The following is a 24,367-nucleotide window of genomic DNA, read 5'->3' on the forward strand; positions in this document are numbered from 1 at the left end:
TTGTTTTTGGTATTCTTCACCCCCCCCACCCCCCTTCAATTTGGCTTTTTCAGTACAATTGCAACATTCTAATTCCTTGTTGTCATCTGAGTCCAATTTTTATCCGAACATTTTCCATCTTTTGTCTTTTACCTTTGTGCTTTTTTTTGTGGGTCATTTTTGCCCGAGATTTACGCTTTCCATTTTTTTTTACTTCCTCTTTTGTCAACTCTTTTTTTGAATATTTTTGAGGGTGTCCAATCTCTTTAAAGATTTTTTTTTTGGGGGGGGGGTCCAATCCCTTTGTCGATTTAGTCAATGTTTTAGCCCGGGTCTCCGTTTTGTATTTTTTTCTCAAATGGCACATTCTCAGAGAAGACGGCGCACAGCCCGTCAAATGTGGAATCCCCCGCGGCAAACGTGACCTTCTTCTGAATCTGTGTCGTGTCCAAACGTTCACCCTGGATTTGGCGATTCCAAGCCGGTGAAGAATATTGTGGGCCAAACCCAATTTTTTGAAGCGGCTTATGTGTTGAACGTGCTCACTTGTCACTTCGTCCAGTGTGGTGGACGAAAAGCGTCTGTCGTCTCGGCCCCTGGAAATGTCATTCGTGTTCCAACACCGCGGAAAGCAACGGCACTTGTTTTGCAAAATCTTTTCAGTAAGGGAAAAAAATGGCACACTATAATATTGTCCTCTATTAAAGAAAACGGTAATCAATGAATTCAATGTGAACAATGCAGAGCGTGCACCTCCATCATGATTTTGGCCCTTTGGCATCGTGCCCTTTGTGGTGTGGCCACTAGGGGGCAATACAGCGCAAACTACCGCAAAAAGAAGACGTTCACCTCGAACTGACTCCGTGTGCTGCTGTAGTCTTTTTTTTTGTGCTTTTTTACAGAGGATAAAGAATATGTATGCGTGTGAATCGTGTTCCGCTGTCATATGTTGGTGGTCATGACCGCAACATTTGTTGAGTTTTCCTAATCCAGATGCCGATGAGCGCCACCCAGGGCAAGTGTGGCAAAAGCGGTTCGCCGCCGTAAGCGGCGGCGGCGACGCATTCGAGTACCGCAAACTGTCAAAGGGGGGGTTATTTTGGCCCCGGCACCGGAGAGGTAGGAGGCGCGCATGGGCGGGGCGGCTCCACGCTCGGATGCACTCCAGCGGGAGAGAGGGAAAAACTGGGCTGGGAGCGAGCGAGCGAGGCAGCCGGACTAAGCGAGAGAGAGAGAGCAAAGCCGACGAGGAGCGCTTCTCTCCCGCGACCATTTCCTTCCGCAGCCCCCATGTTGGAGCACTCCTCCGAGCTGGCCCTGGTGCAGGGTCTGTATGCCAACAGCATGCGCTGCCCCCCTACCGTCAGGACCGAGGACCTGCCCCTCAGGTACGTTCTGCTCTGACCCCCCCCCCCCCACACACACACACACACACCCACACAACTCCTCCCCACCCCCACCCGCTCAGTGTAACGTCCCAACTGGCTTTGTGTGAACATCGTCTTTGTCTCGCCTGGATGTCATCCTGACTTCAGGCTGTTCGGTTGCCCCGATGCTGAATTTCTCGATTATTTCCTCTTAAAGGCGACGAATCAAGTGGGAATTCACTTGGTTTTCGACCACCCCAAAAAAAACCACATGGATGTGATCTGTCTGCAGGCTATTTGCGACATATGCTGTTCAGATACACACGCTAGATTTGGATCTGATGGACAACAATATATAGAGTCCGGCCATTTCCTTTCGTTCTTGTTCTTCTTCTGGCGGCAGAGGCAGGCGGGGCGGGGCGGGTCGACGTACGCCGAAGCCTCCAAAACTCACAAAAGACGGCAAATTAGCAACGAACGGTCGCGTCGGCACTGGTGACCGAAGTTGGAGTCGTCTGGAGGCTCGCGCGTCTCTTTCCACCAGGGGGCTCCCTCCCCTCCCCTCCCCTCCGCCCCCAATCACAACGGACGTTCCCTCGCTCGCTTCTCCATTTTGAGAGCCTTCGAGGCTCGGTCGCCATTCGGCAAACTGCTGCTGTCCAAAAGTCGACAAAGAAAAAATGGGACATTTCCTAGTTCAAGGCGATTAGCTTTCCCTTTTTCATGTGTTTGAACGCAGTACTAATTTGAAAAAAAAGAAAAAAATGCGACGTCAACAACAAAAGCGCAGTACATTGGTGGGATTATGATGTGATGACTGTACAGCGGGAATCATTTGAGATTAAGGAAAGGGGAGGCTGCGATGTTGGAAAGTGCCTCATCTTGAACCCACGACGACAAACATTCAGTTTTTATGCCATACAATCATAGTGTGATGTTCTCAAAATCACATTGCTAATTTTTTTTGGGGGGGGGGGCGCAGGGCTGTCACTGAGCAACTTAAAATTGCATCTGAAGGCCCCAACTGTCTATACTAAGCATCAGTGAGAAAGACATGTTTCCTATATACAGTCAGCCCCCCCCCCCCGAAAAGAGTCAAAGTGAATTTGTGCATGCTGCAGCTCTTGTTGCACCCCCCACCCCCCTCATCCCCCGCCTTGATTTCATAAAAGCACATTCTCCCGAGAGCTTTCGTCTCCCTTTTTATAGCATCCCCTTGAGCGCCACGCGAACGCATGTCACAAAGTAGGCTGCATGTATCGAGGGGAAAATAGGTCGCCCGCCCGCCCGCCCGGCCGGCGCATTCTGCATCCCAACCCGGGTTAGGCGCCGGTTCATGGCCATGCCTTGAAATTGCGCCTATGAAGAGACGGTCATTTATTAAAATATAGGAAACGCTCGAAAATGTTTCACCAGCCATCTCATTTCATCGAACCAAAGTCAGATGGCTCGATGCTAACATCGAAAGTGAAGCACCCGAGACTGGCTGACAGAAGTGAGCATTGACGTCATTTGAAAGGTCGCAACAACTGCCACTTCAACAAACACAAAAACGCACGCAGAGTTGAGGGTAAAAGTGTATCGCTGCAAATGTCGTCAGCAAAATATACGTTTGTCGCGCCGCGGTCTGCCACCTTTATGCTAACAAACAGTATCCTGTATAAAATCACAGACTAGCTAGCTAGCCTCAAAACCTGTCAAAACGCTCATTCACGCCGTTGTCACATGGCGTCCGGATGACTGCTACAAAACGATCCACCATTAAGTGTCTCCAGTTGGTCCAGAATGCCGCTGCTCGCCTCTCGACTGCTATGCTATTTATAAAGAGCGAGCACATCACTCCTACGACTCTGGCATCCCTTCGCCGGCTCCCCATTTTGGAGTTGTTGGTTTTTTTTAAGTAGATCCTCCAATCTTGAAATGGAATAAACGTCGGTCGAGTTGAGTTCATGATTGGTTGCACCAAAAAAAAGTTCAATAAAAGGATGTTATCGAAATGGAATGTTTTGAAACAGTTCTTTTGAGGCGCACCGTTAATAGTCATCCGTCTAGCCGCGATCTGAGCCGCTTTCTCCTCGGGAGGGTCGCGGGCGTGCCGGAGCCCATTTCGGGCAGTAGGCGGGGTACACCCTGAACCGGTCGCAGGACAAGCGGTGTGGTGAACGGCTCGTTAGCACATCCGCCTGACAGCGCAGAGATGCGGGGTTCGATTCCGGGCCGTGCGGCTTTCCTGTGCGGAGTTTGCACGTTGCCCCTGTGCCTGCGTGGGTTTTCTCCGGGTGCTCCGGTTTCCTCCCGCATTCCAAAAAACATGCACGGCAGGCTGATGGGATACTCCAAACTGTCCATCGGAGTGATTGTGAGCGCGGATGGCGGTTCGTCCCTGCGTGCCCTGCGATGGCTTGGCGACCGGTTGAGGGTCGCCTACCGCCCGAAGACGGCACCCGAGCCCCTAAGGAGAGCGAAAGCGAGTCGAATGACTTGGTATTTGCGCCGGGTTCCAACCCGGCGTTGACCACGCCCCTGCTCGTACTGCAGCCCTCTGTCGTCTTTCTCACTTGTCCTCTCCGCGCGGCTGGGGCTGCTGCACCCGTGCCTGCTCTCTCGTTGCTTGCGTTTCAGGGGGGGGGGAGCGAGCGGGCTTGCTCTTCTTCACATGCGATCGGACGACCAGCAAGAAGAAGAAGAAGAAGAAGAAGGAGCAGCAGAAGAAGAAGAAGAACGCGACGCCCCCCCCACCCTAACAACACCACCCCCTCTTCTTTCTCCTCCTCCCCCCTCGTCGTCGTGTGTCTCTCGGCAGTCAGTCGGCACCTGTTCTCGCTCGTCGCCTGCTTTGCCTTCATGCAAGTGAGCGCGGACGTGCTCTCTTTGCCCCCATTGTGAGATTAGACGGCCATTTTTTTTTGTATATAGATATTTTTTAAAGACAGCACCGAGAGTATGACTTCGACGTCGTATAGCCTGGATTACCTACCGCTGACTGATAGTCGGTTAATGGCTGCGGGGGACGCCATGTAAGTACCTGCGATACTTGCTCATGGTCGCCGGTTTTTTTTTTGTTTTTGAAGTTGCGCTTGGTGGGGGGGGGTGTAGATGATGAAACGTTTTATTTTGTAGGTCGTAGCCTCTTAGCCCAACTGGAGGAGCTAACGGCTAACGCGTCGAAAACGGCCGGCTAACCGAACGCGACTCGGTCGGTATTGTCGAAATAACGGCCGGCCGCTTCGAGTTTCGACGAACCCCCCCGGCGGTCTTCGTTTTGCGGTCATGCGAGACCGAAAACGGAGCAGTGTTGTTGGTCCGTGTGTGTGCGTGTTTGTTAGCTTAGCGACATTAGCGAGCGCGCGGCGACTCGGGCATCATGTGCTTCTCGCTCTGTTGTCCAAACCAACCAAGAAATGTGCTCTTATAAGCGAGCCGAACCTTGCTTGTCGCTGGTTAAAAAATTTAAAAAAACCGAATCGCGCAAGTGGGCCGAGTTGGCGTCGTCGTCTGCGAGGCGATTCGCTCGTCAACAGTTGAAAGGGGAAGCGGACGGTGGAGTAGGCCGGCGTTTGCTCAGGTTTTCTCATATTCGGTTTTCGTGGAACGCGACATGTTTGTTGCTCTCCGACCCCCCACCCCCCAATTTAGCCACACTAGCTCCGCCGCCCACCGCTCTTCCGCCCCTGTAGGGACGCTTACCTAACCGCGGGAACCCCCCCACCCCCACCCCCACCCCTAATGATTATTGAGCCTCCGAGGAAGATCTTGTGACCGGACCCGTGTCAACAACAGGCTTGCGAAGACTCCTCTTTTCCATACGCCAAAGAAAGTGGCCCCCGTGTTTGTCTCCGCCACAGGCCCCGTCTTTTAACGGCATGGCTTAAAAGCGGCCAGTTGTCGCCAGTAACTAGGTTTGGGGCGAGTTTTCAAACTAAATGGCGACTGAAGCGGCTGGGAGTTTTCAAACTAAATGGCGACTGAAGCGGCTGGGAGTCGAGACGGACCGAGACCTGCGGCCGCCGATATGCCAAAATTTGTCGTACAAATTGCCACACCTCAAATGTTCTCGTAATTGCCTCGGTACAAAATACGGCGAAGAGGGGTCGCTTTCAAACCACTCTTGGTTGACGTTGATCACCGCGAACCCCCAAACGATTCCATTCTTAGCATCTTGGAGCAGGAACAATCCATTTTTATTTTTTTATTCATATTGTCACAGTCAGTTTCAAAGATGGGGACTAGCGACGGAAAAGGCTCCATGCCCTCCGAGCTTAGTACTCCGTACCTTTAATAGCGTTCGGTGTGTAGGGGCGGAGGAGCTCAGAGAGGTCAGGTGAGGGGGGGGCAGGCCATTTCAAGATTGGAAAAAGCAATCGGAGAATCTTAAAAAAGGGATGCCGGAGTAGGAATGATGCGATCCCTCTTTGTGAGTGCCGGTCAAGAGGCGAGCGGTGGCATTTTGGTGCATCTGGAGACGCTTGATGGAGGATCGGCTGAATCCAAATGAAAGTGCATGACGGGAATCGAGCCGAGATGTGACAAAGGCAATGCGCCGCAGCCGTGCCGCCAAGCGAAGGGAGAGGCTGATTGAACAACGGCCACCAATACACGTCTCGCAAACGAGCGTCTTTAGTTGTCGAAGGAGCTCCAAAAGATGCGGAGAGCTGAGCTGCATTTTCGGGTGGACGGGAACGCGCGCGACTTGCTCGGTGCGACAAACGAGTGTCAAGCGACGCTAGCAAACGCGCCGAGTCTTTGACGACAAAGCCCAGCCGGACTTTATTTTTACTTTTTATTTCATGCGGAAAAGATTAGTGGCCCACCCACAGACATGCCCGCATTATTTTTTATGGGGGGGGGGTTATGCGAGAGACCCCACGCACAATGAGGAAAACAAGGCTTCTGAACTATGACCAACTCCCCCCCCCAAAAAAGAAATGAAGGATGCTTATCTGCTAACCATTTAGCGGGTGCAAGCACGTAACGCAGAGACTCGACTAGTTGCTGATATTTGCATCCGGCAAAACAGCTTCAGAGCGCGTCCTGAGGAACCGGCGCCATCTTGACTTTGGAGTTTTTCCTGGCTCAACTTGAGGCAGAGGTGTGAGCATACCCATCATATCCCCGTCGAGACCCAAAAACCAAACCCAAATTTGAGGCGTGGCCCACATGGCAGACGAGATTGCACCGAACCGGCGCGAACGTCATCCCCACTCGGTCCCAAATAGGACGGGAGAGGGCGAGGATTGCGCCGCACTCACGTTCAGGTCGATTGCAAACTCGCATGTCTTTCGGGCGGATTCATCGATGGCCCGAGGCTTTGGAACGCTTGACTCGATAACACATTTGACAGCGCCGAGTTCTACGGGGGAGGGGGGCATACACGAGCAGAAACCGGCTCGCCGCCGCAACGGTGGGACGGCAAAATAGCCACGCAGCAAATTCTGTGGCAAGATAGCCCGAACAAAAGATGATGTGGTGGAAGCGTTATGTAAGGGCAGAAAGAAGCGCGCGCTTGTTAGCGCACACGCGCAGGCGCTCGGCCGGCCAGAATTGCGCCGTTGTTCCGAATAACGACCGCGTGAGGAAATGTGAAGCGTCGGAATGAGGGCACCTCTCAGTTTGCGAGTCGCTCGGCCTCGCCAACGGCCGGCGTCTCTTTTGGATTGATGCTTTTGTGGAGCAGCTCAGTCGGGGGCGGGCGGGAGGGGCGGGGAGGGGGGGCGGACTATATTTAGCGCCTGCTATTCGTCGGATGTCCTAGTTGTCGTCGGCGCAGCGTCGTCTTCCGTCCAACGTTCCTTCACGACACGAAAGGGACAAGTGGGAGTACGGGAAGCGGCGATGTGAAGGTGGAATTGGCCCCCCGCTTTCCGCTGCGTTTACGTTGATTTGGGAGGCGACGCGCCGGCTCGCCCTTTAGCCGCATCCTCCGACACCTGCGGGGGACCCCGCGGCCATTACGGAGTTAATGGCGCGGGCGGCGGCATCCTCCAATGCTGCCGGCTTGTTGGCCACAAACGTGATTTGAACGCATCTGTCGTCACACGCGAGGCGGGGGGGGGGGGGGCAACAATGAAGATGAGTGTCCGTTGTTTGCCCGCATGGGAAAATAAAGGAAAGTGGAGCGCGGGGTTTTAATTAATGTGAACTTGTGCAGAGCGCTTCACATGAAAAGGTTTTTTTTAAAGATTTTCCTATCCAATTCCCCCCCCCCCCCCTTTTTTTAAAAAAATTGAGTTTGGTGCTTTGAAAACAAGTCGTTATGTACTCGAGGTAATTGCCAGCAAGCAGCTGTTCTGCGTGACTGCCCCCCCCTTCCCCTCAGCGGTGTGAAATATAAAGCCAAACAGCAGCGTAGCCTGTCACCGCAGCCTCGGGCCAGTGAGCCAAAACTTGTTTCTACTGTAATGGTCGGGAAAGCGACATCGGTCCGGAACGTTGCCCCCCCCGACCACAACGGCTCCAGGATCAATATTTTAATTTGAGGCAACCTGGCACTCGTCCAATGGATGCGATCGTCCATGGTGTGGCGCTCCCATCCGGCCGGCCTTTTGGGGGCTTGCTGCAGTTGATGTATCGCTCACTTTGACAAAAAAAAAGGGTAGGGGGGTCGGAAACCCCAAACTTTTGGTGTTCTTTGAAGAGACTGGCCGTGACCCGACTCTTTCCTTGTTGAACCAACCCAACACATATGCGAATTTGACATTTCGCTTGAGATTTTAGCAAGCGTCATGACGTGTGCAATTTGCTTTGGCGGGCCACATAAAATGATACAGCGGCCCCGATCTGGCCCCCCGGCCCTCGAGTTTGCCACCCGTGGTCCGTGTCCAAAAAATGTGGTCCGCGTCGGCGACTTGCGCTCGCAGGCAAGCGACGCGTCTTTCTCCTCATTGACCTCACGTCGCCGCGGCGCTTTATGACGCGGTCGGACACGCGGCGCCCACCGCCGGGCGTCCGGGTTGCTATTATGGGCCTCGCCGAGGTGTCGCCGGCGTGCCTGCCCGGTCACAGCTCAGCAGCGGGTTGCCATAAATCTTCGACTTTCACGGCCGCCGCCGCCGCGGGAAGCGCGTCAGCTGCTGCGGGGCGTCAACCCTTTCCGGCCCGTCAGCGAAACCAAATTTGATTGCAGCTGTGGCGGGTTTCCTGAGCAGAGCCAAGGTGACGGAAGAATACCCCCACTTTCCCCGCTTTGAGCCAATTTACCTGTCAATCTGCCCGTTCCTTTCTTCGCTCGCTCGCAAACAAGACTTGACAATACTGGAGCGGCTCCAATGCGGGTGTTGCTGGTATTTCATTCCACCAACACATTTTATAGATTATTATTATTTTTTTAATGTTGCAGTTTTCTCAACCAAGCGCCCGCTGCGAAATGGCATCGCGCAAACGCTGCCGCGGCCGTCCGCGGATTCCCAAGCGCCCCCCTGAGTCGGCCCATTGTGCTCGTCGCCTCGTGGTGAACGGCGTCGGGCGGCGGTGGGGAACAATGCACCATTGTTCCCCCGCCGCGCTGACGAATCCGCGGGTTACTCCCCGTACCATCCGCGGTGTGCCCGAGTAAGAAATTGTGTCGCGAAGTTGCCATTTGTCGAGCTCTGCGGTGCCTGTGAGACGGTCGCTCGGGCAAGGGTGGGGAGGCCAGGCGCTTCCCAAGTGGCTCTGCTATGTGGACGACGCGGCGGGAATAAAAGCTTTCGTAGCCGAACGCCGCTTTGGATTTCGGGGAGGAGAGCTAGCGCAACTGCTACTCGCTAGCATGTCGTTGAAATCCCTGAAGGAGTTTGGCGTTTCGGCCGAACGTCTGGGCTCCTTTTGTAAGCGATGGATGGCTCGCGTCCAGAGGTCGGTGTGCAAAAAAAAAAAATGGCCCTTTTCTTCTCGCCGCGACCGTCTTTTGAAGTCCACCTTTATCTCGATGTGTCCCGTCCGGGGCGCTTTCCGAATCCCGGTTGCGCTTTGCGACGACGTGCCGCCCGCCTTCACACCCAAGGCAGGATTCCGATTCTGCTTAGCGAGCAATAGGCGCCGTTTCTTTTCCGCCTCTTACATCCGCTTGAACTCATTCGCTCCCAAAGACGTTTTTAAACGTCTTTTCAGATGTGGTCCGGAATTGGCTGCTACTTAACGAGTGAAGTGGGGACGCGACGATATTTATCCGAAAATAAGCCGACGGTGGTGGAGAAGAGCTGCGCTCGCTTTTGCTATTCTGAAATATATTATAGAAAATATTCATATCCGGCAGAATCCTTTCATTTAATTCAATGCGCATGTTTTGGAACCTGAGTCGATGCGGAGTCCCCCCGCGATTCGTTATCGACTTCGCCGCCAATCGCCCGATGGCGACTTTCAAGGTGGGTCCCGCCCGGCTCTCCTGGAAGCTTTTCAAAGCGCCCCAACAGAAAATGGACACCTCTTTTCCACTCCGCCAAGTCGCTCGACGCTTAACATCAACCGTTTAGCCAATAACCAACAGAGGTGGAAACGGAGCGAACAACCGCACGGAAAACGGACAAACGCGTACGAGGCAATCTCACGGCTGAGTTGCTGGATGTCTCAGAGACAATTTCACTCAATGGTCCATTATGTGCCCCCCCTCCCGCCCTTCTTCCCCACAGCAACGGCATGAAGATGAACGGGTCGTCGGAACACTTGGATCAGCCGGACCCGGACTCCATCAAGATGTTTGTGGGCCAGATCCCTCGCTCCTGGTCGGAAACGGAACTCAAGGAGCTTTTTGAACCCTTTGGAGCCGTGCACCAGATCAACATCCTGCGCGATCGCACCCAGAACCCCCCTCAGAGCAAAGGTAGGACCGCCTTCGCGCTGTCCCACGGTCGCATATCGGCATATATACCCCCCCCACCCCCCGCCTGCTCTTGCAGCACAGCTGCGTTTGTGCTTTCGCATGACAGCGTTGAGTCGTCTTAAAAGCCATTTCCATAAGCCGCATTAGAGCAAGATTTTCCTTTTTGCTTTGCGGCCGACGGTGCCGCGTCGTCTAAAACGCAAGGTTGTTCACTGCATCCGCAGACCGGCTCTGCGCGTGCGAGCGCCAAATGACATTTCGAGCAAGCGGCGCATTTGAGTTCACCGCAGGATGCTAACAAATGACGCAGGCCGTTTCCCGCTGCGGCGTTAACGGCAACGTCATTCTTTCACTTTCTTTTGCTGCGCGACAACGGAGAGGTCCTGAAAAAGGATGCTGGACAAAAAAACTAAAAACTGGGCCGAGTCAGGCCACGCTTGAAGATGGCCGCCGACTTTGTCGGATTCTGCCGATCCCGCCGCCCCCCAAGGTGGGGGGGAGCGCTTGTGACTCTCCGGGCGACGAAACAAGGCGAGCCCTTCGTTTCCGTTCAGGGAAACCCACCACGTTTGAACAAAACGCTTCCCAAGATCCAACGACGACGACTCGTGCCGCCGTGACCAAAGGGTGACTGACCGGATGAGGCCGTGCCGTTGCGGGAGAACCTCTGGAACGGGGGGGGGGGGGAGGTCCGAACACCTGCCCACGTTGAGCGACGCGCCCGCTTCAAATCACGCCGATCGTTCTCATGCCGATCGTCTGAATTGGGTGCGTTGAGGCCGGGAGAGCGATGCAAACCAACCGCCCCCCCCCCTTCCCCCTCCCCCGGGGGCCCGAAGCCGGACATGCCTGCTCTGCTGGAAAATGGCAGAGATCGCACAGGCTCATCAATGTGAGTGTGTGTGTGTGTAAAGGGCAGTGTTGCCCCCCCCCCCACACACACACACGGTGGTGGTTCAAAGGCTGCTTTTTTTTAAAAGCCCAACCCCCCCCCAGCGCGGCACCGACCCATCGACTTCCTCCTGTGGCGTTTCAGCTGCGATGGCCCATTGACATGTTAATGTCTTGGAAAAGCCAACGTGGCCCAGGCACAGCTGTCTGCGTGAGCTGAAGATCCTGCCATATCCGCATACCCCCCCCCCACACCCCCCGCGCGCATCCTCCGCCCATTTTCGCACCCCCTTTGGAGAAGCGGGGGTCCACGTGATGCTCTCGGTCGGGCTCATGTTTATTTGCTTTTGGCTTGTTTTTAGCCCCCGTCCGATTTTTCCTTTTTTCAACCCGCGTCAAACGGCGCCCCGACGCGGCGTCGCCGGGCGCAAAGGCGTGCGGCCGCCTATCGGCGTCGGGCAGAGCGCCCGCCCCGCCCCTGGCGCCCCGGCATAATACGCACTATGTAGGTCAGAGACGCTGCAGTGCTCCACTTCCCCATCCCGCTGAAACCGACAGGCTGGAACGCCACCGGCGGTCTGCTGGGACGGAAGGATGAGAGGCCCCTCCATCCCCCCCCCCCCCTTCTTTCCTTCCTTCCGCCCCCACCACCACCTCTTTCTTCCTCTCTCCCATTTTTTTTCTCCCTCTTGCCGTCTGAACGCTTATACGCTTTCAAGGTGGGCGGACCGTAGCGCTCCGCAGGACGTGTTGGGGCTTTCTTGACCCGCGTTTGGGCTCCCACGAACTGCCATTGAACACCCCCCCCCCCCCTACAATCGGAGTTCCGCCATTAAAACTTGCGGGAAATCTCCCAAAGGTTTCTGCAATGTTCCACATTGGAACGTTTCCATGGGAATGAAACTTGGCAAGTGACAATAAGAGAATGGCTCGAAGCACGAGAGCTCGCTCCATTTTGAGGGGGGGGGGGGGGGGGGGTTTTCTTCATTGATTTTCTGAAGGCAGATTTCAAGAAACGATGAATTGAAAACATCCTGCCAGCTCGGCTTCCCTTTTGAAATTTTTGGTCTCTCTCCCTCTCTCTGTCACAGGATGCTGTTTTGTAACTTTTTATACAAGAAAAGCTGCACTGGACGCCCAGAACGCCCTCCACAACATCAAGACCTTAAGCGGGGTGAGCGCGCAGCACACACAAGATGGCCGCGGAAGCCGCCGTGGCTAAACCATGAAATACTCCGCCGTGGCTCGAGCAAGAGGTCCAAGCCAAGCAGCCGTTCACCTTCAAGTGGAATGCATTCGTCATGCTAGCCCACGTGAATCAATGACACACTTTTTTTTTTGTTGCTGGGGGTGGCAGGGGGTCTTCAATAAGTAGGCCTTAAATATGGCCGGTGTAAACCGGACACACGTCAAGCTCCGCAAATCTCCCCACGAATGTTCACGATTCTGAACGGCAACTTCGGCATTTGATTCAAATGCTAAAAAGCAACGATGGGGAAAACGAAGCTTCATGAAGCACTTGCGATATCTTTTTGACTCCACTAAGATGGTGGGAGCTCTTGGTTGAAATACAACCATGCAATGCTTTCCACTGCATCTTTAAACCAAGGGCGCCACCTAGAGGAGTCAAAAACGATCGCAAGTTAGCCTTACTGGCACCGGCTGGAGGTGACCGAGTTTGGATGACAGTGACTGGGGGGGCGGGTAGCCATATCGAGTGGGCCATCTGTCTGCTTCACTTTCGTGCTTCTAAAAAAAAAAAAAAAAACCCCCCTCCCCTGACCGTTTTAGATTTTTTTTTTTTTTAATTCCGCGCATACAAGCTGCTAGCGCTTCTTGTCTGTGTTGTTTATTCTTTGATGCCATATGGCTGTCAAAATGTGCAACCAAAAAAAAAAAATCGATTGGGACAAAGTCGTGCGAGGACACACACGCACACACAAAAAAACGATGCTCCATTTAAGCGGCAATAAAGAAACGTCAGATACAGACACCCCGCCGCCCACTCGCCTTACCAAATGTTCTGAGCTTGTTATTGCGCCTATTTGGAAGATGCCAAATTTGGCCCCCGCGTCTCAGGCCGCGTGGTGGTGAGCGGCTGGCCAAATGTGCAGAAGAAGCGCGACGAGAAGACGGCAAAGCAGAAAACGCCACGCGCATGCCGATAACTCGATAACCCCCCACCCCCACCCCCACCCTTCTTCTCCACTCCGTAGATGCATCATCCTATTCAGATGAAACCGGCCGACAGTGAGAAAACAAGCGGTGAGTATTTTTTGACTTTTAAAAATATAAAAACTGTCGTTATTGAATAGTGGCATCAAGTGAAGGTTCTCGTTGAGCCAATGGCAGCGCCAGATCATTTCTATGTAGCGCTCAGCGCGAGGAGGATTAAAGGATTTAAAAAGGTACCGAGGGAGCGTAGGTACGAGAGGTGAGGGGGAGGGGGGGGGGCACAAGAATGGATGATACATCATCATCATCATCATCATCTGCCTGGAGGAGCAGGCAAGGAGGAAAACAAAGCTTGTAAGTTGTCCACATTTGTTCCGGCACGGAGAGCCGAGAACGTGTCGGCGTGACGCCAGCAGGCAGGAGCCACCGCTTGCTACAGGCTTGCTTTTGCTCTACCCTAATTGGTCAAGTCAAGAGCTTGAGTTCTGACCCCCCCCCCCCCTCCCCCCTCCCGCCTTTTATTTGTGTGCGTCCGCAGCCGTCGAAGACAGAAAACTCTTCATCGGAATGGTTTCAAAGAAATACGGCGAGAACGAGGTCAGGATGATGTTCTCGTCCTTCGGCCAGCTGGAGGAGTGCCGAATCCTGCGCGGACCCGACGGGCAGAGCAGAGGTAAGCGCCGGCCCCCCCCCCTGACGCCATCTCCCCCCGCCCACCTCTCCGATTAAAAGGCTTTTCTAACGGTACGACGCTTGAGGCCGTCCGGGTTACAATGGGACCGGTCGCCCTGGCAACCGCCGCCGCTCTTCGACATGCCGCCGTTCGTTCCACGAGCACAAAAGGCTCATCAGAGCACATCTCAAATTTTAGAAACCTGCATACGACATTTGGGGGGGGGGGGGGGTATTTTCAGCTCTTTTGATAATCGTAGCTGAATGTGCGTGTGTGTGTGTGTAATATGTGTGTATATGTATCTACATATGTTTATGTATAAACGTGTGCGTGCGTCTCTAAGATGAATGTTTTCACCACCCGGCGGAGGCTCTCCGGGCGGCTGTTTTTTTAATCTGCCAACTCGTCGTGCTCATGTGTTCCTGTTCCGTTGTCGTCTTTTCTCTGTGTGCTAACCAGCGAGGGGGGGGGGGTTCTGTCTGCATTCTCTGTGACTGTAATGTGTTTTGGGGGGGGGTTCATAACGACTTGTCCAAACCTTTTTTGTTGTTGTTTTTTTTTTTTGTCTTGTTTTTGTTTCTTCTTGTCCCTCCCTCTCTCCGTCCCCTCCCTCTCCTATTGTTCCCCCCCTGTCCCCTCCCCCCCCTCCTCCTACAGGCTGTGCGTTTGTCACATTTGCTACCAGGGCAATGGCACAGAATGCAATCAAAACCATGCATCACTCTCAGACTATGGAGGTACTGTATCCCCCTCAACACCTATTTCTACCCCCCCCCCCCCCCATTGACTGCCCACATACTCTGCTGCCCCCTTGTGTTGGAAAAGCTTGAAAGTGTCTAGGCCAGACAGTGGCAAAAAAAAAACAACCAAACATGCCCCCCCCCCAAAAAAAATGTTTTTAGATGACGTGACGTAGCACTGCCGACCTCCCCAGCTAGACGGGGACGGTTGATCAAAACGGAATCGTATTGACCTGTCGGAGCCCAGCCCCAGTCCGTCGGAAAGGGGGCCGAACTGAGGCTCCGGTTCCTTGGCCTGGCTTAGCCACGTGACTCTCGGAAGCCGGGCGGCAATCATTTGACAGCCGTCTCAAATTGGCCCCGCCTGGCCGCGGCGACAGCGGCGGCCATTTTCCCTCGGCGGCGCATGCCCTTTTGTTCCGCACGCATCTGTCTGAGCCGTTGTGCGCCTGTCCCACTGTCGACGCTGTCTGTCGCATCGCACTCTCCCCGTCAACGTCTGCTGCCGTTTGCCTGGTTTGATTTTTTTTGAATTCGCCGTCTTCCATTTGTCACGCGCGGGCGGACTCTGTCGGGTTCGGGGCCCGAGCCCCATCGTCCCGCGCCCTCTCAGAAGCTATGCATGGCACATGTCCTCTGTGTGTTAGCTTTGTATGAATGCGGCTACCAAAAGAAGCCTTCGGGCATCGACGACGACGCCCCTTGCCCCCCGCCCCCGATCTTATTTGTATTTCTCAAAGCCAAGTCCTCCCAATTTCCCAGGCTTGTTTTTCCCAACCATTTTCTTTCTTTCTTTTTCCTTCTGCTTCCTTTTTTTTTTTTTTTATGTCGCTGTCACTTCAGGGTTGCTCGTCGCCTCTGGTGGTGAAATTTGCCGACACGCAGCGGGATAAAGAGCAGCGCCGTCTGCAGCAGCAACTGGTGCAGCAGATCCAGCAGCTCAACAGCGCCTCCACCTGGGGGAACCTGGCCGGTTTGGGCAGCCTCACGCCTCAGTACCTGGCCGTAAGTGGCTTCGACTGCGCCAAACTCGTTCTTTCGTGCCACAAAAGTGGCGTTAAACCAGAAGTATTGTCGTTTCAAAAACTCGAGTCCGCACAGGGAGCCCACCCGCGATCGCTGGAACGAAAAAAAAAAGAAAATAAAACGACGTCTCCAACATATCGTCGTGGCATATGGGCTCGTGGAGAAACGGCGCGTTCCAACCAAACCTTACCGTTGAAGTCCACTCACTTGATGCTCCCTTAAATTGTGCAAATTGGCATTGAACCGTGAATAAGCTACTTCAAAAGTAGGTTGTGCAGAATTTGGTGCCATCTAGTGGCGGGATCATAGAATGCAAAGAATCCTTCTTTTGAAATGAGAGGGATTTTTGGAGGGGGGGTGTTCACTGTGGAATACCGCCAATGCCTCCAATTAAGATTTGGCATTTTGATATCGAACGGCAACAGGAGGGCCCGACGACGGCGGTCTCCTGCGCCGTCCGTCCTCTCGCCGAGCGGTCAAACATCTCGGCGTGAAATTGTCGGGAACTGACTGAGCGTTTCCAATTTCATCCCTTCCTCAGTTGCTGCAGCAGGCCGCTTCCACGAGCAACCAGAGCACTTTCAACAGTATCCAGAGGCTAGGTGAGTTGGCTGCCCACGCGACGCGCGGGTCGCTTTTACTGCCTGGCGAAAGGACCCGTCGGGCTCGGAGATGACAAACGCTCGCAAAATGTCTCGGGTGCCGGCTCTCTCTGACCAACGCCGGAACTGTTCTTTGTAGGTGTGAATCCGCTTCAGCTGCAGAATTTGGCCACGTTAGCCGCAGCGGCCGCGGCGGCGCAGACCTCCGGCAGCCCCACCTCTTCCAGTGGCCTGTCGGCCGCCACCAGTGCGCTCGGAGCTCTGGCCAGCCCAGGTGATTTCGCCACCGCGGCCCGGCCGATGCGGAGGCCTCTCGGCTTCCCGCGCGTTCGACGGTATGCGCGCATGGGATTTGACTCTGTGTTTGGTGCGCGTGTCCCCTCACCAGCCGGCTCGACGGCGGGTTCCAGCGCCAGTGCCGCCATGAACACGTTGGCGTCTCTGGGCACCCTGCAGGGTCTCACCGGGGCTTCCGTTGGCCTCAACAACCTCAACGCTCTCACCGCCGGCGTCGGCGGTAAGGACCACTGAACATTTTTGCCGCACGTTTAAAAAAAAAAAGGGCTGAAAATGAACCAGTCTAGTGAAACAACTTGTTTGTTTCCTGTACACTTGACCCCCACCATTTGCAGGGGATCGGGACCAGATTGATCGAAAATCAAAAGAGAGGGAGAGATGTATATATTTTATAAAATTTTGAGTTAATATGCTGCGGAAATTTGGTTTATTATCACAAAACATCTCCAAAACGAACAAGTTTGGACAATTTTTTTTGGGGGGGGGGGTCAGGTACCTTATTGTGGAGTTTTCACGTGCTCTCCCGATCAGTCTTTCCATCTTCCGATTGTAAACAGCCCTGTGATTGGACGTGTGTGATGTCTTACTTGTTGTGATTGGTCGCCCCGTCCAGGCCACGCCCCTTTCTGCTTTTTTCATCACTAGCCATTGCCATCCCTGAACGATGGACACAAATAATGGAACTGTCCGTCCCCCCCCCCCTCCCCGCCCCCACCCCCCAACCTTTCCGCTCTCAAATGTTGAGCATAGCTTCGCTTTTCAGATTAGACGGCGAGTTTTTGAACGATGCGAAGCTTTTAGCGTTCGGCCCGCACCGGGCAATTGTTCTTGTTCCCTCTCTGGGTCGAACCTCGATAGTAAGGCCGTCGGTGACGTGGGGAAGGCAAATGGAAAGCGCGGAGTGTTTTTCTTCACGCTGGGCAAGTCATTAGAAGCCCAAATCAATACTCGTTCCTGTAATTGCAAGTAGTCTTGCCACCTCGCCGCCGTAATACAAATCGTGGGTGTGCGGGGCCTCGTCTTTGGAGCAGGGATGGGGGCTCTGAACGGAGGTCTGGGCTCGTCCATGGCCAACGGCTCGGCGGCCAGTTCCATGGACGCGCTGACCCAGGCCTACTCGGGCATGCAGCAGTACACGGCCTCGGCCCTGCCCTCCCTCTACCCCCAGCCGCTCCTGCAGCAGAGCATCCCCGGGCACCAGAAGGAAGGTGAGCGCGCCCCCCAACCCCCCTTCCGTCGGTCAGGCTCCTTTTCGGCGAGGGGGATTCTGTAACGTGAGCTCCTGGCCTTTTGTTTGACGCGAACGGAGCAGGGCCGGAGGGCGCCAACCTGTTCATCTACCACCTGCCGCAGGAGTTTGGGGACCAGGACCTCCTGCAGATGTTCATGCCCTTTGGGAACGTGGTGTCGGCCAAAGTGTTCATCGACAAACAGACCAATCTGAGCAAGTGCTTTGGTGAGTGCGCCGCCGACGGAATTTCCTGACGATGGCCCGGACTCGGTCCTTTGAAAAGTTTTTGAAATACCATCGATGTTGAAAGGCAAGGTGCGCTCCCCACTGGTCTCCTCCTCACCACCACCATTGTTTATGTTTCTCTTAATGCATGAAGATTTTTTTCACACTCGGGGGTATTTTCACCCATGTAGGTTTCGTTGTAGAGGAGTTTCACTGTAGTCAGTTGAAATACTTTAACAGCTGTCGTGACAGATTTCTGATCCCCAATCGTCTTTTTTTTTGGGGGGGGGGCAAATTTTGAAGCCGCCGTTTTCCTTCTCCCTTGTATTTTGTCAGATATTCCCCCACCGATTCAATATTCTTTTTTTTTGGCCAATATGGGGGACTGAGTTTTTTTCGGCTTTTATGTAATTTTTTAAAATCTAAAAGATTTATCATCATTGAATTCTCACTCTTCTCCTTCCATTCTAATTCTTTGGTCGGTAACAACCAGTGTTTGTCAGTCAGAGGACCGCTAAAAGCCCAAAGTGGCCCAAAGAGGAGCGCGGTTGGTTGCCCGCGTAGCCGACGGCCGGCAGCGAATATTCTCATTGCTCCCGGCCGTCGAATGAATCTCGGCGGCGGCGGCGCCGTCGAGAATCCGCACGCCCGCGTCGGTGGTCCTGCCGAACGGACGGCATCTGACCGTCCCGCTCCCCGCTGTGCGTCCGCAGGGTTCGTCAGCTACGACAATCCCGTCTCGGCGCAAGCTGCCATCCAGGCCATGAACGGCTTCCAGATCGGAATGAAACGGCTGAAGGTTCAGCTGAAGCGTTCCAAGAACGACAGCAAGCCCTACTGATCCCCCTCCCCTCCTCCCCCCCCCCATGCTCCCCAGCTCTAACGCTAGCGACGCTAGGGTAAGTTCGCCCTCCGGCCAGTCACCACAGCACAGACTCGGTGGGGGGCAGGGGGCGGAGAAAGGAGCCGTGTGGCTTTCCTTCAAAAAACGAAAATGACGACGACAACAAAAAGAAGTTTGCAATGATCTTTTCACGTCTACTGTATTTCATTCCTGCTGTTTGAGTATTTTAATGTATGATTATTTATGAGCCTCACTTGAGTCGGTGTTGTCACCGGAGGGAGCAAGATTAGAGCGTTTTGGTTTTGGTTTTTCTCCTTTTTTTTTTTAAATTGCCTTCAGCTGACGCTTAAGACAGGTTGACTAAGGATCGCGTGGGTTTCTCAGCGTGCTTCTTTACCTACATGAGTCCGTCTCATCACCCGTTGTGAACGTCGCCCTCTTTGTTTCGATGTCTTTCTCCCTCTCGGTGTCTCTCTCTGTCTGTCTGTCTTTATTCTTGTTCTTATTAACACCCTCCCGCAGTCATTTCCATCCATCTGGGCTCGACTCCAGATGGATCTTTTCGGTGCCAAGTACATTGCATGTTGGGAGTTCCTCCAGTCCAGTCCAGTCCAGTCCGTGTAGATTGTGGTTTTGGTTTTGTTTTGTGGAAGGCGTCGTTGTCGTGTGTCGTTTACCTTCCACTGTTTGTCGCCGCCCTCTTGTCAGGGTTCCCCCGAAAACGTGAAATGTGGCTCCACCACCGTGTGGAACCACCACATGCCTTTCGGTGACTCTTCCGGTCTCCGTTGCGTCCCGCCGCTTACAGCCTGCGAGAAAAGATTGTGCTCAGGACCGTCCCATCCATGAATTGGACCCCACTCCTGGTTTAGGCGGTGTTGTCGTTGAAACTGCACCAACTAAATGGGAACCAAGCAAAATTCCCCCGCCGACCTTCATGAAAGTGAGAGCCACTTCTTGGCCGCTGATCAATGCCAAGGGTGACGAGTTCCATTTTGGCTTCCGAGTTCAACGCGACGTCAATTGCAAGTGAGCCACACTACGGCAAATCACAACTCCGCCGTTGTTGGAATACATCAGCTTTGCCATGAATTGATGATTGGCGATGAGCGAGGCAAGGCAGCGCCGTCGGGTACCGCAAAGGGCTCGTGAGTGGACCGATGCCTCAGGCGGCGCTTTGGCCCCACGAGCAGATTGCAAAATGCGTCGCCTTTTGGATCCGACCGACAACGTGTGGTGTTGAAAAGGCTGAAGAAATCGCCGCCTTCGGGACGGAGTGAAGCGAAACCACGGCTGTCCGTGATAACCCAAATAGTTGACTAGTTATTGATTGATTGTTCCGGCTCCAATGCACATAGTCCAAACCAAGAATCGCGCGCCCGCTCGACGATCGCCCGCTCGACGATCGCCCGCTCGACGATCGCCCGCTCGACGATCGCCAGCTCGACGATCGTCCGCTAGATGATCGCCCGCTAGACGATTGCCCGCTCGACGATCACCCACTAGACGATCGCCCACTCGACGATCGCCCGCTCAACGATCGCCCGCTAGACGATCGCCCGCTCGACGATCGTCCGCTAGACAATTGCCGCTCGACGATCGCCCGCTAGACGATCGCCCGCTAGACGATCGCCCGCTCGACGATTGCCCGCTCGACGATCGTCCGCTAGACGATTGCCGCTCGACGATTGCCCGCTAGACGATCGCCCGCTAGACGATTGCCCGCTCGACGATTGCCCGCTCGACGATCGTCCGCTAGACGATTGCCGCTCGACGATTGCCCGCTCGACTTCCGGAGTTTGCATCTCGGCGAAGGGGCGGCCATCTTGTTTTTGGGGGAACCCGGCTGTGTGTTGATTGTTGTTTAGGGTGCCTCATGGCTCGAACGATTCATGTGCCGTGGCCCTAACTTTTTGCTCTCTCTCTCTCTCTCTCTCTCTCTCTCTCTCTCTCTCTCTCTCTCGCTCTGTCTGTCTCTTGTGTTTTTATCCCTTTGTTTGATTTTTTAGAACAAATCTCCATGCCTGTTTGCTCATCATTAGCCTAGCATGTCTTCACGATGTTGAAAGGCAAGGCGCGCTCCCCGCTGGTCTCCTCCTCCTCCTCCTCCTCCTCCTCCTCCTCATCCTCACCACCACCATTGTTTGTGATGTTTCTCTTAAGATCGCCTGACCAATACTTGGCCCCGCCCACTTAGCTCAACCTGACTGGTTTCTGCATGCGTGTTCATCATTTGTCTTTTGTTTTGTATTGAAAATGTGACGAGATGGGAGAGAGGTCAAGCGACAGTAATGTGAAAACGTACCTACGTTCATTTTTCTTTTTTCCCTGAATGTTTTAAAAACCTGTGGGATTTCTTAGTTGAGCTTTTTTTTATTATTCTTTTTTTTTTTTAATACCTCTCGGTAGGGTTAAATACAGGGATTGGCACGCCAGCTGTGCTATTGGTGCCATTAGCAATATGTTGAAGAAAGTAAAGGCTTGGAAACCACTTTTTCTTTTTTTAAACTTTCCCTGATCCGTTTAAAAAAAAAAAAACCTGTCGGCGCTCCTCTCGAGGGAGCGCCACATTTGGCGGGCAGTGTGAAGACTTTTTTTTTCCCCCCTCTCTCCATCAGGGCGATTGAAAATTCGAGTTTGTTTTCATTTCGACATTTCTTTTTATACTACCAATGGCACAATAAAAGGTACATTTGCTCAGTTTGGAGAAATGGCTACCTACCTACACGAGTCAACTTTTTTAGAACTGATTCACAAATAGACAATCTGTGGTTGAAATGCACACTTAGATGACCTATATTTTGTACCATTGAATCTATAGAGGTCGAACTAACAGAACCCAGGCAAAAACATTGGCTTTGTTTTTGTGGGGTGTGTAGATTTATGTTGTAATGTCATCTGTGGTGGGAAAAGGGGGGGGGGCGCTGTGGTTTTAAAAAAAAAAGTGACAGTCACTTCTACTCAATTTGAAAATTCCTCAGCATCCGTTCGAAATTTGTTTCAGGATGTCTTTGGTACGTATTGTTGATTTCTGTGAATGATTATGTACAGATCTTTTTTTTTTTTTTTCATTAATACGGATGCTTTCACTGTTGTTGGATGCCTTGTGTGATTTCCAATGTTTGTTGATCATGCAGATGATAGCCAATTTTTTTTTTTTTTTTTTTTTCAAAGTGCCCATGTGTCAAAAGTTTGGATGCTCCACGACAAGCTCGAGTTTTGTTTTTTGTTTTTTGATGGCGGTTTGTGCGCTCCTCAATGCGGGAGCCCCTGAAGACGAGACCACTCACTCAACCCCCCCGCCCCTTTGGAGTTGTGACCCCCCCCCCCCTCCCTAATTCCCACCACGCCTGTGTTGGTTTACAAATACATTCCACTGTTTCTGCACAAAGTTTACACTTGCCCGAAGGGTGATTTTCTGTTTTATTGTACCACACCAAAACAACCACTTCTAGAGCCCCCCCCAAGATTTTTGCGCTAATGAGTTGCCAACTCAGGGTATTTCTTTGATGTGTGAGAAACAAAATTGACGACACGTGTACAGCTTTATTGGGTTTGTTTTTGTCACCTTGTCTGCAACCCACCACCACCACAAAACGAACAAGACCCCCACCACCCCCCACCCCAAAAAAAAAGTGCACAAAATGCGTGTTGTCTTGCGAAGGAGCACTAAGCACAAAGACGGGAGCTTTTGTGGGGCGAGCGTAGTGTGCGTTTCTTTTGAATGCTTTTTACGGTGTTTTTTCTAACTGGATATGATCTAATGCAATACAATAATTCAAGTGCCATACACGTCTAGAAAACTGCCTACACATCCTTATCGGGCCTTGCTTAGATTGCTGCACTTGGCCTTTTGTGTGTCACTTGCTTAAACGCCAATAACCACCCCACCCCCACACCCCCCCAAGAATATTTTGGGTGTCGTTAGTAACTGTATTGTGTCGTGAAGCATTTGTCGATTAAATAAACACCCCCGTATATAGAAATATATATATCGAGAGAGCGAGATCCATTCAGACGTCTCTTAACTACGATAGATGGGCGGGCGTGAGCTCCTGCACTGAAAACACTTTGCGACCCCCCACCTGGACTCGATCGAACGTTTCCAAGAACCACTTTGTCAGTCGAGCATCGTGTCGTCGTCTTTTGGGGCGCGCGGCAAAGCGTTTAGAGGAGAAAGCACAAATGTACCCGTGGACGTACCCGCCGTGTACAGCCAGTCTCACTTCAGGGGCTTCCGTCACCAAATGGCAGCTGCCAACAATCACACCCCCCCCCCTCGGCGCTCGGCGCGGCGGCTTTGCAGCCTCTTTCCATCTCGTCTCGGGCAAATCGGACGCGCGCCGCTATGTTGTTTCCTCGGCTGATGAATAGAAGTGTTGCTTTTGTTTGGGGGTCTCGATGAAAAGCCAAAGCGGGCGCGCTTCGCTGTGACCTTGTGTTGGTGAGCGCATACGAAGGAGGGATCAGAAGGAAAAAAATAAAAAACAAAAAACAAAAATCTGAGGCATATGCAGGCTTTTTCCAATTTTTACGACTGGTTGTTCATAATGTCTTTTGTACCAGTGACGCTTTTGATATTGGAAATTAAAAGGAAAGAAATTTAAATTGTTTGGCCTCCTTGACCAGGTCTTTTTTTTTTTTTGCTTGTTGCTGTCAGGCTATTATTATTATTATTATTATTATTATTACGATCACCGTTTTATGTCTTTAAAACTCAAAAGGAAAAAAAAAACTTGCCTGGTTTTGTCTTTACTCTCCTCAATTAGTTAATCCATTTCTGGGAGGGGGGCGCGATCCTCTAAATGGTGGTAAGTTTCATGTTAGTATTTGTGCTGTCATCTGGATTTTTGACGTGCGGATAATTGTCTTAGTTTAAGAGTTAAGCGTTTAGTTTGAGCCTTGCTTTAAAAGAAAACTTTTTTTTTTGGGAAAACAATTTGTGTAGATTATTTTGTGTGCGTGCGTGTGTGCTTTTTCCCCCCCTACCCCTAATCCCCCCGCCCCTCCCATAGCAGAGTGTGTAGACAAAAAAAAAACTCTGTTCTTCTTTTGGTCGCTGTTTGTTCATATGTGGTGTGTTTCTTTGACTCTGTCTCCAAATTAAACCATTTTCCCCTCATGGACGCCGTCTTCGTGTGTGCTGTTTGTTCAGTGGCGTACAAACGATAGAAAACGACCCCCACCCCCCCACCAGAGAGCGAGTGAGAGAATGCGTCCCGCTTTGCAAACCTGTTGCAAACCTTTTCTAATGTGCTTTGTTCCTAGTTGTCAGTTTTGTCTTGTTGGTGTAAATAACTCAAATTTACGAGAATCAACGATGCCGTGTTTGGGGGGCACCTTGTTTCCTCTTTGGGAGCAATAGTTCATCGCTGCTTTTTTTGGGGGGGGGGATAAATGGGCCAAAATATATCTCGAGGTGCAGTGGATCAACTTTAGGAAGCAGCAGAGTCAACAGCTTCTAATTTTGTCTGTCTACGGACCAGATCCAGAGTGCACATCTACACACCTTTAATTAAA

The 24,367-nt window shown here is 52.6% G+C and overlaps 1 protein-coding gene across 4 annotated transcripts; it reads left to right on the forward strand.

The window, feature by feature from the left end:
- Nucleotides 1-1,052: 1,052 nt before the first annotated feature.
- LOC127597530 (CUGBP Elav-like family member 2) lies at nt 1,053-23,970 on the forward strand. 4 transcript variants are annotated; one of them, XR_007961668.1, is made up of 14 exons: nt 1,054-1,367; nt 9,953-10,143; nt 12,126-12,208; nt 13,251-13,299; nt 13,748-13,882; nt 14,540-14,619; nt 15,466-15,627; nt 16,190-16,250; nt 16,390-16,524; nt 16,639-16,767; nt 17,579-17,755; nt 17,860-18,003; nt 18,717-18,902; nt 20,857-23,970. XR_007961668.1 is itself a non-coding variant. In XM_052060621.1 (13 exons), exons 1-13 carry the CDS (start codon nt 1,270-1,272, stop codon nt 18,842-18,844), a joined length of 1,572 nt encoding a protein of 523 aa, XP_051916581.1. In that variant the 5' UTR covers nt 1,053-1,269; the 3' UTR covers nt 18,845-23,970. The 4 variants fall into 4 exon arrangements, 3 of the variants coding, with proteins under 3 accessions (XP_051916581.1, XP_051916585.1, XP_051916582.1); XM_052060621.1 differs by having other exon boundaries at nt 1,053-1,367; nt 18,717-23,970; XM_052060625.1 differs by lacking the exon at nt 1,054-1,367 and adding an exon at nt 3,959-4,363 and having other exon boundaries at nt 18,717-23,970.
- Nucleotides 23,971-24,367: the final 397 nt, after the last annotated feature.

This window comes from Hippocampus zosterae, chromosome 3, assembly GCF_025434085.1.
Source record: "Hippocampus zosterae strain Florida chromosome 3, ASM2543408v3, whole genome shotgun sequence".
NCBI classification, from domain to species: Eukaryota; Metazoa; Chordata; class Actinopteri; order Syngnathiformes; family Syngnathidae; genus Hippocampus; species Hippocampus zosterae.

Coding starts and splice junctions, on each gene's coding strand:
- LOC127597530 (XM_052060621.1), top strand. CDS start 1,270: ATGTTGGAGCACTCCTCCGAGCTGGCCCTGGTGCAGGGTCTGTATGCC. Junction 1,368..9,952: donor ACCGAGGACCTGCCCCTCAG/GTACGTTCTGCT, acceptor TCTTCCCCACAG/CAACGGCATGAAGATGAACG. Junction 13,883..14,539: donor ACCCGACGGGCAGAGCAGAG/GTAAGCGCCGGC, acceptor CTCCTCCTACAG/GCTGTGCGTTTGTCACATTT.